The sequence below is a fragment of the Festucalex cinctus genome, chromosome 10 (genome assembly GCF_051991245.1).
Source record: "Festucalex cinctus isolate MCC-2025b chromosome 10, RoL_Fcin_1.0, whole genome shotgun sequence".
In the NCBI taxonomy this organism is placed as follows: domain Eukaryota; kingdom Metazoa; phylum Chordata; class Actinopteri; order Syngnathiformes; family Syngnathidae; genus Festucalex; species Festucalex cinctus.
Window position 1 is genome coordinate 24,768,663 of NC_135420.1, and position 12,318 is coordinate 24,780,980.

Consider the following 12,318-nt stretch of genomic DNA (forward strand, 5'->3'; position numbering starts at 1 on the left):
TGAAAAATTCTGTAATTGGCCCCGCCCCTCAGCCAGCGACAAAGTCTCGCGATACAAGTCGGTACTTGACGTGTCTCGTCAACACAGTAATGGCGGATGCTGTGGAGGAATCGCTCCGGGGCAGCTGGTGAGACAATCTGCTTTTTGTTCATATCGTGAAGCGACACCTTCCAGTCTACTTCTGTCAGACTGCTGTTTATCCGCCGCGGTTAACCGAATTCGATCGACGATGTGTTTGTGTAGTTAACCCGCTCCGTTGACTGCTTTTGTCACAATTGTTTCGTGTGTTATACTCCTATCACGTACGTACTCCTCGTTTTTTAGCCAGCTCATGGTCATAAAATAAACGAAAAATAGTCTGCACGTTACGAGTCAAACCCACGGCGACATATTTTTGGGGAAAGCTTTTGAAGAAAATAGCTGTTTTGCGATCGTTCTTTTGCATGGTCAGCTGATCTCGATAGCTGGCTAACTCGGCTAACAATGAGTAAGTCCGGATGATAACTGGGATTTGTTCCACTCACTCAAGCACAACAAAACCGGAACACTCGCTTCAACAAAAGCCTCTGTTTGCTTTGTCAGCATGACCTGCTTAAATAACTGGAATATCTGATACAAATATGTTTTTTTCTCTGTGTGTTGAACTAATACGAAAACAAGAACAACAACGTTGTTATTGGTGCTTTTCAAGGATAACAATGAATTGCATTTTCATTACCTTCAGGGACCAGGATTTAGTTGAAGCTCTGGACTCGGGTGGCTCCGACATGGAGATGGACAAAGGCATCGTTCACGTTCAGGAGACTTCTGCTCAGCAGCGGGCAAAGATGTGGAAGGTATAACTGACTGAATTTTAATTTTTTTTTTAAACTCATTGACTGCCATTGACGGAAAAAGACGTCAAATAATGCATTTTTGCTTAAAAATCCGTCAATTTTGGTTACATCTCATCTTAATGTCGGAAGTTGAACATCTACAGCATTTTGTGTCTCGTCAGATTGCGCTGAACGTGTCTGGTAAAGGAGACTCTCTCGCTCCCTGGGATGGTGTCCTTGATTTACCAGAACAGACGCTCATTCACAGTCGCAGTCAACAGCTGATCGGTGAGGAAATGCACGTCACAAAAGAGTAGCCCTTTTGGTGTTCTATAACCATCATGTGTGGGTATATTTGATAAGCTCAACTCCTTTTTTTGGGGGGGGGGGGTTAAATGACATCATTCCAAATTCCAATGTGTTGCGTAACAAAGACTGACATCTTTTTGTGTGTGTGTGTGTTCCCGCTTTCAGACCAGCTGCAAGTGTCCGAGGACGAGCGCAGCGACATGGTGTCCGACGTGGAGGCGGTGGTCACGTTCTACTGCAAATCGCGCAACATCAGCTTCTCGCCGGACCTGAGCTGGCCGCACCTCCTCAAGCCGCTGCTTGGGCTTCGGCTGGCTCGCAGCGACCTCTACAACTGCTTCTACGCCATTATGAACAAGCACATACCCCGGTGAGTGACAGAAGTGTTCATAAGAAAAAGAGGTAGGGGTTCATAATTAATATTACGGAATGCAAGAAAATGTAACGTTAAGCAGTTTGCATGACACTCAAACCGGCACTCAAACTTTTTACTATATTATGAAACAGCTGTACTTGATCAGGGTTGGATTTTTCATAATATTTTTTATTTTGTTTTGAATTTTTGTTTTAAATTCAGTTTTGTTAGTTTTTATTAGTTTTTTTTAATGTTTCATTTTAGTTACATTTTGTATTAGTTTTTTTTTAATGTTTCATTTTAGTTACATTTTTTATTAGTTTTTTTTTTTAATATGCAGAGTATTTGTTAAATGAAAGTTAAGTATTGTCTGATAAAATGAAGTAAACTACAATTCTTAAACCACTTGGATTTTTGCTATAATTATACTTAGTTTTATAAATGTAACATGTAGTTTCAGTTTTATTTTAGTTTCACTTTTTTTGTTTCTTTTCATTAACTATCATATGAAAATTACTAGCGGGGTCTGTCTGGAAAAAAATGTAGCGTTGAACATCTCTAATAACCTTGATAATGATTCAACCAAATGTATTGCACAAAAATAATCGCATATGAAATCACAATGTGGCTATTGTGGGGGGAAAATAAACTACAAAATTATTTTAAAAAAAATCATTCATCCCTTAAATGATTCACTGATGCTGATTTTATTATTATTATTATTTTTTTATTTTTTTAAATAAATCGAAAGATTCTTTGCATTTGTTTCAGGGAGTGTGTGCCCAATGGCCGCCCGTTCCACCTTTACAGACTGCTCCTGCAGTACCATGAGCCTGAACTCTGCTCCTTCTTGGATACCAAAAAGATCACGCCTGACTCGTATGCCATCAACTGGGTGCGTTCCTCCAATTTCCGCCAGATACTTTCAGATCCTTTCCCGTCATTCTCAACGCTTCGTTTCCTCCCCAGATGGGCAGCGTGTTTTCCAGCCACTGCCCGCCCGACGTCACGCAGGCTCTGTGGGACTGCTACCTCCAACAGGCGGACCCGTTCCTCATCTTTTTCCTTATGCTCATCATCCTCGTCAATGCCAAGTAAGTTTTTCCTTTTTTCCCACAAAAGAAAATTGGACGTTTTACATGGTTTTGTTTTGTGGATTCCGCCTGTAGAGAGACCATCCTCGACAGGGAAGGCGACAGCAAAGAGGACATCATCAGTAAGTTTGATCTTGAGTCTTCATGTTTGATGTTATTGCCTGTAGATGCCACAAGATGGCGGCAAAGCACTTTTTTCATTCGACAAAGCTGTGGATGTCTAAATCAAGCGCCTCCCGTGACTTTGACTTGATCTGATTGGCTGTAGCTCAACATGTTAGCATAATGTAAAAAAAAAAAAAAAAAAAATAGTAATAATAATGACATTGTCTCAAACAGAAATGCTGGAAGAATCTCCTTCTCTACTTGAGTCTGAGGACATTGAGGATTTATTTTCCCTGGCCCAGTACTACCAGAGCAAGACTCCTCTGTCGCTCAGAAAGGTTCGACGTCCTCTTCTTGGGTTACCACGTCCCGGTCTGACGTTGACCACTGACGCCGGTTCCTCATTTTCCAGATGAACCAAAACCTGTTCGGTAGCAGCCTCGTGGCTCTGAAGGAGGAGGACATCGACCTGAGTCAGGCGCTATGCCTCCCTGTGTCCGTCCCGGAAATCCTGCAGGCCAACCAGCATCAGCAGGTGGCTGAGCTTCCAACTGCTTTTTTTTAATGCAAGCGAAATAAGAGCTAATGTGTCCCAATTTTTCTTTTCCCCAGGACGGGGTGCGCTTCTTTGTTGTTGACTGCCGGCCGGCTGAGCAGTACAACGCCGGTCATCTGTCCACTGCCTTCCACCTGGACTCAGACCTGGTGAGTTGGTGCTACTGGTAGATTGAGTAAGAGTAGGTGTCTCAATCTTTCTGAGAATAAACAGTTTTCTGTGACCGATAATACCGCCAGCACTAAAGCTGAAAAGCACCAGTCAAAGATGGCCAGAACTTTTCAATTGGTGCCGTGACCCGGATCAAATCTCAATTGGCCTTTTTAATGTGTTCCGCCACAGATGCTCCAGAACCCGTCTGAGTTCGCCCTGTCGGTCAAGTCCCTCCTGGAGGCCCAGAAGCAATCCCTGGAGTCGGGCTCCATCGCCAGCGGAGAGCACCTGTGCTTCATGGGCAGCGGCAGAGAGGAGGAGGACATGTACATGAACATGGTGCTGGCCCACTTCCTGCAGGTGAGCGATTTGAAAAAGAAGGGTTGGGGGTATAACACAAATGGTCGTGTTATGCTTGACTGAGCAGTTTGTTTGTGTTGCAGAAAAACAAGGAGTACGTCAGCATCGCTAAGGGGGGATTCATGGGTGAGTGGACTCTGGTGGCAAAAGTGCAGTAGAAAGTGGGGATGTATCCAACATTTTTAGAATTGAGTATTAGCTTATCGGTAGAATACTCAATTGTAAAAATTTGGGATACACTGGCATGCCATTTTAGCCAAAGAAAAACCTGATTCTCATTTCCACGTCATTTGCAAGCAGGCAGCCGCATTCCATTGGCTCAACTATTTGTTGTTGTTGTTGTTGTGTGATCTCAGCTCTCCAGCAGCACCTTGTGGACATGAACGTGGAAGGTTTGGACTCGTCGTATATCCACTGGATCGTCAGCACGTCGGGGTCTCACAGCAGCCTCAGCTCGGCAGACGTATGTTGGGAATTTTGTTTTTGATGCGGGTGCTGAAACTGTAGACGACTCTTGTTGCCTTTCGTGTCCATCCAGGGGGAGTCTCTGAGTGACGGCAAAGGCGTCAAGTCATTGGTCAACAAAATGACTTTTGCCCTCAAGTCCAAGTCAGTGAATGTAAAGGAGAAGATGATCAGCTTTATTGAGAACACGTCCACCCCCGTGGACAGGTGAGTAATCTTATTAGATTGTCTGTGTGTCTACGTTGTAAATGGAAGCTACTTTTTATTTTTTAATTAAATTTTTCTGTCAACCTTAAGCAAATACTCAGCCTTTGTTTCATGTCCGCATAAGTGCACACAACCTGATTTTTCTTTGGACAAACAATTTTGTATGTTGTTTTTTTGTTTTAATATATTTTTGTTTAATATTTTTGACATTTTTGTATGGTATCTTTTTGCCTAATTTGTGTTTTTTTTTTTCATCTATATTTTTGTATTTTTCATAATTTAAAAACAGCTATGTAATGGTAATTATTTTTGATATTTTATTAATTTTTATCTCATGTCTTTTGCCTAATTGTGTATTTTTCCATCTAATATTTTTTAATGAAAAACATTATTTTGTCTAATTTTTGTAAATTTTCAAAAAATTTTGCCTACTTTTTACATGATTACTTTACATTATTATTATTATTATTATTACAAAACGCTATTTTGGACTAGTAGTTGTCCCCCAATCTATTTTATTTATTTTTATTTTAGTCAAATATTTTAGTTTAATATTTTGGTACTTTTTGTCTCATCTGTTTTACCTAATGTGATTTTTTTTTTTTTAAATCTATTTATGTTTACTGTTCTTGAAAAGTATTTTTGTCTAGTATTTGTATTTTTTTTTTTTTTCAGGGTTTGTATTTAATTTTTTCCCCAAATCTTTTCTATTTGTTCAAATATTTGTGTATATGACCTTTTATCACCAGGGAGCTTGGAAGCAATCGGCTTTAGAAATATCTGCATAAACGTGCTCTTGACCTTTTGTCAGTGTTGCTCACCCACATGCCCCAAAACAATTTATATTCACCCTACGTTTTACCTTATTTCATGCTAGAATATCTTTCAATCTTCCCTGGCCAGAGAAGGTGATTCCTGATAGGTAAGCACTCGCTACTGGCATTGAGCTCTTTGGTCACCAGCATGCCAGCAAGTGGCTGCGGCGCATTCTGAAGGATAGGCGCCTGTGTCACATGAACGCATGCCACTCTGTATTAGCATCCATGGCTTTCTATTAAAACACACACATGCTAGTCGTCATGCTTTCACTAACAATGTGCAACATTCTGTTTTTGTTTTTTTTTAGGCGTTGATTCATTTTCACTTCAGCTTTCATCACATTTTGTTTCTCAGAATATCATGTAGAAGAGAAAAAGTCCTCAACTTTACTTTTTGCTTGGGAGTGGTAGCCTGTCTTTCCATTCCACCTTTCTTATCTGTCCAAATCTCTTATCCAAACTAGAAATTGGAGACAAAAATCTATAAAATCAACCAAAAGAAAGGCCAGGCTCTCTACTTTCACTGGAAAATAAAGTTAGTTTTATATTTTTGTTCTTTCGTAATCAGCAGTGGAACCTTGGTTGGTTTCACCAAAATACAAAATGGAGAAAACACCGCCATCTATGGGGATTTGATAGTCATTACAGTGGTTTACAAACCTGAATTTCACAGACAAGCTGGGGGGCCCTCTTTGATACCCGGCCATTGAAAAACGTACATGACGAATATACACGTTGCTGGCAGTTAACGGATGGAATCCAGTTGATGAATGTAAATGTCAAGGCACTGAATAGACTTTAGAGTCAATTTTTTAGCTCTTCACATCAAGCTTTTCCTTTTTTCCTGCAGCTTGGGAGGTCTTCATCTGTCATCTCCATTTATGTAGAATAGATTAATTGGGCTTTTTCCACATTAGTGTTCCTATCTTAGCATTTTCCCTGCTAAATCATTTTCTCTCTTTCAGACACGTGAGCAGCAGCGACCGAGTGGGCAAACCTTACCGCGGGGTGAAGCCGGTTTTCAGTATTGCCGACGAAGAGGAGTACGACACAGGTGGATGTTTCTTCTTCTTGCGTCGGCTCCTGTGAGGAGACTTTCTATTGACGAGTCCCCTTGAATGCTTTAGATGAGATTGACAGTTCGTCCATGTCGGATGACGACCGGAAGGAGATTGTCAACGTTCAAACGTGGATCAACAAGCCCGACGTGAAGCATCACATCCCGTGCAATGAGGTGAAGGAGACCGGCCACATGTTCCCTAGGTGAGACAAGGGAAAAGCCGTTTATTTCTTTGCATTCTCTTTCATATTTTTTTTTATGTTTTTAAAACATGTAATTTGAAAGTCTTTGTTGTGGTCAATTGCAAGTCACTTGCTGGTCACAGCGACGCACATGTACTGCCTGCGCGAAATCGCCGCCCGGAAGGGCTTCGCTTACATCCAGTCCAGACAAGCACTGAGCTCCGTGGTGAAGATCACATCCAAGAAGAAGCACCCGGAGCTCATCACATTCAAGTTTGGCAGCAACAACTCGACCACCGGAGTGGAGATCTCCGCAGTGGAACGGTGACTGTTTTGGTTGTTTTAGTCAAAAGTTCATAGCTTTATCAGTCCATTCTTGGCTGATGTCTGCTCCTCGTTTTTCCTTCCTTTCAGATATCTGATCCCCAATGCCGGAGACGCCACCAAGGTGATCAAGCAGCAGATCATGAAAGTCCTCGACGCGCTGGAGACCTCGTAAAACGGGAAGACGACAGACGACAACGGCGGCGTATCGTGGCCGCTTGCCCCCGACTTAAAAAAACTGTTGGAATGACCTCGGGACCTGACCCGACGCGGTGCGGCGTTGCGCCCCCTATGTCACGCCGCTCCACTGCACAACTGCGGGAGCCGCGAGTGTATCATGCTGCCCTCTTTACACTAACTTATAAATTATATATATTGGATATACTGTATTATTTGTTAATTCTAAAGCAGTGCTATTCCACTTTGGAAGCTTTCCTCTGGCCTTAAGGTAGCGTTACTATCCAAGCACTTGTGTAATTATTACGGGACATTCTGTGTTAAATGTTTAACAGTGTTCCCGCCTGTCTTCTTTCCACACCAGTTGATTTATTTAGGCGGAGAAGTGCGGAATGTACGGAACTAGTAGCGGCGATTTTTACAGTCGGCGAGTTTCTTTGAATTTTTTTTTTTCTTTTCTTTCCAGCAGGCAGCCTTAAGTAGAAACCCCTCTGAGGTTCATTATAAATATGTACATATGATATACTGCTGTTATGTGAAGCATATCCAGAGTAAGAGAATGCAGCAAGGCTTTAAAAGCATCTCCTCGTGTGTGAGTGATGTAGCAACTGAGCAACCTTTGTTTGTGAGACGAGGTTTAACGATCATCATTCATCACACCAGTATTTGGTTTTTGCATTTGCGCTTAGTAGTGAACATTATTGGTTATACTGTACAATATGATCGACACAAACTTGAATACAAGACTTACGACTGCCTTGTGTCACTCCAATCATTCTCCCGTGTTACGTCCAGTACATCGTGCTGTAAATGTGATACTTGCAGTATTTGAACAGGAATGAAACTAATGGGTTTGTGTACCACTGGGTAACATCACTGACAAAAGGATGCCACCACTAGGCTTGTAATGCAAAAGAAGAAAAAAAAAGTGTAATTTGCACCTTACTGTATGGCTATTATTTTCTAAACATTTCCCATTTTAATAAAAGAAAATGATATAACTTGTAAAACTATTCAATGTTTTTTTATGGACTAAAATCAGATAATTTAACAAAGTTCCCTACAGCGTGTCGTGAGCAAATGAGAGAGATGGACAATCTCGCACGAAAACGCGATTTGTGGTCACACTTCCGCCCCCAGGTAACGCCACTTCCTTTTAAATTTCAAAGTAAAACCTTATCGCTTCACTTGTACACGTTGGTCCTTGGAATGTGCTAACTAACATTTATACAACGTTATTCTGAGTTTACAAAATGGTTTCAGGCTATTAAAATTTTCATCAGTCTAATTTAAAGACATCACATTAAGTTGTAAACCTTTACTTTGAAGAGCCGTTTTGAAAGCTAACCACCAGGTAGTTAGCGTAAACATACGCTCAAGGCACAAGAAAGTAATCGTCGCATTAATGTCTACGGTATCGAAGGCAATGTCCAGTAAGTGTGTGTTTTGTTTTAAATAGACTAACAGTCTTCCTGCGTATCTATATATGCAGCCGAATGTCACGTCGCTGCTGTTTTAATATTTAAACACGTTGCCACACGGTGACAAAGTTCACTCAAAAAAACAAACCAATATAATGGCGTGTTGTTGTCGCTCCTCACAGAGTTCCGTCTTGCCGTCATCCAGCTGCAGGTGGGCAGCATCAAGGCGGACAACCTGAACCGTGCCCGGAGGCTCATCGACGAGGCGGCGGGCCAAGGCAGCAAAGTGGTGCTACTGCCGGTGAGGACTTTAGGAATGAAAACCAAGCTCGAGCTGTCCTCCTGGTATCTTATGTAGCGCATGCGCACTAGTAACCGCTGAGAAACGACGTGTTTAAATCAATCACACAGGAATAAATGACTATCAAAACTTTCAGGAATGCTTCAATTCACCTTACGGGAGCGGCTTTTTCCCCATCTACGCTGAGAGGATCCCGGGAGAGTCCACACAGCTTCTGTCCCAGGCGGCCAAGGACAACAAGGTCTACCTGGTAGGAGGTGAAAAACCTGCTAGCTAACCATATTATTGTAATATATTTTATAATATTCTGATTTGTGAGCTCCTTTCTTTTGTACAGGATCCATCCCAGAGGAGGATGCGGGCAAGTTGTACAACAGCTGTCTCGTGTATGGACCCGACGGGCAGCTCCTAGTCAAACACAGGAAGGTACAACATCACTGACATGTTTGACACGCACACAGCAGACACACACTGTTGCTTTTTCCTCTTCAAGATCCACCTGTTTGACATCGACATTCCAGGCAAGATCTGCTTCCAGGAGTCGGAGACGCTGAGCCCAGGCAACACCTTGTCCATGTTTGAAACACGTGAGTGATGTTTTTCTTTTTCTTTTGTTATCCCCAATATTCAAATTAATATTTCTCCGCAGCCTTCTGCAAAGTGGGCGTGGGGATTTGTTATGACCTGAGGTTCGCCGAGCTGGCGCAGCTCTACAGCAGGAAGGGTGAGTGTGTCGTCAAGTGTCAACGTTGTCGGTGATGTTTCCGGAAAGACGCAAGTGAGGTTTTTTAAATTTTAAGAAGCGGACTACACAAAAGTAGCCTTCGCTTCCAGCTGTTTTCCTGGATTTTGACTGATTTTGCAAGGCCCACGGAGTATTGTGTTCTATTGCTATAAAAACATGGAACCTACCAAAAGAAACATTAGTGTCTCTTCTTTCATCAGGAAAAAAAAAAGAAAGTATTTCTATCCATTTACGTTTTGCAGCAACTAGCATTAGAATATAGCTAACAAATCTGTTTAAAACTGTGGGGAAAAGAGCTTGTTGCAACATAGCCCCTGGTTGATCTCTTATACTCTGCTGCCACCTGCTGACCACTTTTGTAACAACCACCATTGCTTCAACCGTTCTCTTCAGCTCAGAGGCTGCATCAAAGCCTTCTGTATGCACTAGCATAAAAAAATAAAAAAAATTAAAAAAAAGTATAAATACGTCTTTGGGACACTGGTAATATTTAAAATAGGATGTATTTATACGTTTTTGGGAGCAAATGAGTTAAAAATTTGACATTATAATAAAGGGATACTTGACTCATTGAGCCATTTTCAGCAGTAAAAAGTACATTTGTCTACAATTAATCTGGTAACTTCTTTATTGTTCATGTACAATTAGTACCTTTTAAAAAGTTTTTTTTTTTTTTTTTTTTTTTTTTTTGCATGCTGTCGACTGTTGATGACATCATGCTGAGGAAGAAGGTAACGACCAGTCATGGCTCAGTTTACTGATCAAACCCAGAAAACAGGTGAGCCATGATTGGACGTTACCTACTTCCACAACACAGGTGATGTCATCAGTTGACGGCAACAGGTAAAAATTGTTTTTAAAGTTATTAACTCATTAGCTCCCAAAAACGTATAAATACGTCATATTTTAAATGTTTTAAGTGTCCCAAAGACGTATTTATACGTTTGTTGTTTTTTATGCCAGAGCTTAGAGAAGGCTTTTATGCAGTCTCTCTACTGCAGAAAATGGTTGAGTGGCAGCAGAGTATAAGAGATCAACCAGGCCATGTTAAAACTCCCACAGTTTTCCCACAGTTCTAAGCAGAATTGTGAAAAATGATGAAACTTAGCCATGTTCTATTGCTAATTGCTGCACAGTGGAAACGGAGAGGAATATACTTTTTTCCCTGATAATAGAAGAGACTGTAATCTCTCTTTTGGTATGTTCCATATTTTTATAGCTATAGAACATAATATTTCACGGGCTTGAAAAATCAGTCAAAATCCAGGAAAACACTTAAGTGAAAATGGTTGGGAGTGAATGAGTTAATTGTACATTAAAAATAATGAAAATATCAAATTTAGTCATGTTTGACAGCCAAAAATGGCTGAATAAGTAAAGTATCCCTTTAACTTTTCACTGCTGAAAATTGTTCAATCAGTCAAGTATCACTTTAACAACTGCAGAAAAACTGTACGATGAAGGAAATCTAAAGAAAAAAAAAGTTTTTTTTTATTTATTTTTTTAAGTTTGTTTTACATGCAAACAAGTGTTAAATAGAAGGCTGAAATATAACAAAAAAAAAAAAAAAAGTATTTTTTTATACTAATGACAAGAATTCATGTTTTTGGAAAAACATCATGCAGTGAAAGAAACAAAAAACATGTAAAAATAAAGTTGTTGCTTTCCTGGTTAGGGTGCCAGTTGCTGCTCTACCCAGGAGCCTTCAACATGACCACGGGTCCGGCCCACTGGGAGCTCCTGCAGAGGGGCCGGTGAGCTTTTCAATGAGCGCAATTTGTTCCGTAACACCCGCGCGTGGTCACTGAAACAAAATGGCCAAAAATATTTATTTTTGCAGGGCTGTGGACAACCAGGTGTACGTGGCCACAGCATCTCCCGCCAGGGATGAGAGCGCCACCTATGTGGCCTGGGGTCACAGCACTGTGGTCGACCCCTGGTGAGATGCTGTTTCAATGAGTGATTCGAGTCCAAAAACGAGCCGCGTGCTGCTTCACCTAGACATTCTCTCATTTCAAGGGGGGACGTTATCTCGAAAGCCGGAGCAGAGGAAGCTGTGATCTACGCCGATATCGGTGCGTGTCACCCAATGCTGAACACCATCCTACATTTGCAACCGAAATTCTAATATCACATTATGACAACACACAATAATTTCAGACCTGCAGTACCTGGCCGACGTGAGGCAGCAGATCCCCATCACGGCCCAGCGCCGCCATGACGTCTACGCCGTTACCTCCGCGCAGGGAGAGGCCAGATGATGGCGGCCGTTTTTCACCTGCGATCGTCTGATTTGTTAATTATGATCAATCTAAAGACATGAAGCAATATCATATGTAAAACAGTGTGGACTTACCAACTTTTTTTTTTTTTCTTTCAAGGGGGCTGTAAGAGATTAATGGCATTTCAATGAACCAATGAGCATCACATTTACCTTATCTCAAAGCAGAATAAAATCTCACCCGTTTTAACATATTTTGGTAAGACTTCAATGTTTTTAATTTGATTGTATGATATATACTGTAAATGGCATCTAAGGGATTTTTATACAAATGGTTACTGAAAATATAACTTTGCTACTGTTAGCTTAAGTTAGTTATACGACTGTAGAACTGGAAATCCTATGACGAAAACTGACAAAAAAAAAAAACTTTTACAAAAATCCTACTCCAATAGCTTTACAAAAATATTACAAAAACACATTTAGCAGACAATGGACAAAAATCAAACAAACAAAAAAAGTTCCTAACAAATATGCAACAACATGTAAGATGAAAATGTGTTTTTGATACAAATTCAGAACACCTATGGCAAAATATGGGGGAAAAAAAATAATAGGGTAATATGACAAAATGTGCATATCTTACCAAA

At 40.9% G+C, this 12,318-nt stretch overlaps 2 protein-coding genes and 1 long non-coding RNA gene across 5 annotated transcripts; 2 read left to right on the forward strand and 1 right to left on the reverse strand.

Annotated features, from left to right (window-relative positions):
• Positions 1-48: 48 nt before the first annotated feature.
• On the forward strand, positions 49-7,737 carry tbc1d23 (TBC1 domain family, member 23). 3 transcript variants are annotated; one of them, XM_077535486.1, is made up of 19 exons: positions 49-127; positions 725-836; positions 998-1,103; positions 1,290-1,494; positions 2,251-2,374; positions 2,449-2,573; positions 2,649-2,695; positions 2,913-3,016; positions 3,091-3,213; positions 3,291-3,383; positions 3,577-3,747; positions 3,831-3,873; positions 4,104-4,210; positions 4,286-4,419; positions 5,297-5,341; positions 6,203-6,291; positions 6,365-6,500; positions 6,606-6,803; positions 6,894-7,737. In XM_077535486.1, exons 1-19 carry the CDS (start codon positions 90-92, stop codon positions 6,976-6,978), a joined length of 2,085 nt encoding a protein of 694 aa, XP_077391612.1. In that variant the 5' UTR covers positions 49-89; the 3' UTR covers positions 6,979-7,737. The 3 variants fall into 3 exon arrangements, with proteins under 3 accessions (XP_077391612.1, XP_077391613.1, XP_077391614.1); XM_077535488.1 differs by lacking the exon at positions 49-127 and adding an exon at positions 138-302; XM_077535487.1 differs by lacking the exon at positions 5,297-5,341.
• On the reverse strand, positions 2,216-8,756 carry LOC144027721 (uncharacterized). Its single transcript, XR_013285522.1, has 3 exons — positions 8,550-8,756; positions 6,240-6,496; positions 2,216-4,294 (listed from the first exon to the last, which is right to left on the reverse strand). It is a non-coding gene; the product is annotated as an uncharacterized LOC144027721 (long non-coding RNA).
• Positions 8,171-11,922, forward strand: nit2 (nitrilase family, member 2). The gene is made up of 10 exons (XM_077535492.1): positions 8,171-8,413; positions 8,584-8,702; positions 8,839-8,959; positions 9,040-9,128; positions 9,196-9,289; positions 9,352-9,426; positions 11,123-11,201; positions 11,288-11,386; positions 11,467-11,522; positions 11,608-11,922. The coding sequence occupies exons 1-10, from the start codon at positions 8,386-8,388 to the stop codon at positions 11,706-11,708; spliced, it is 861 nt and encodes a 286-aa protein (XP_077391618.1). The 5' UTR covers positions 8,171-8,385; the 3' UTR covers positions 11,709-11,922.
• Positions 11,923-12,318: the final 396 nt, after the last annotated feature.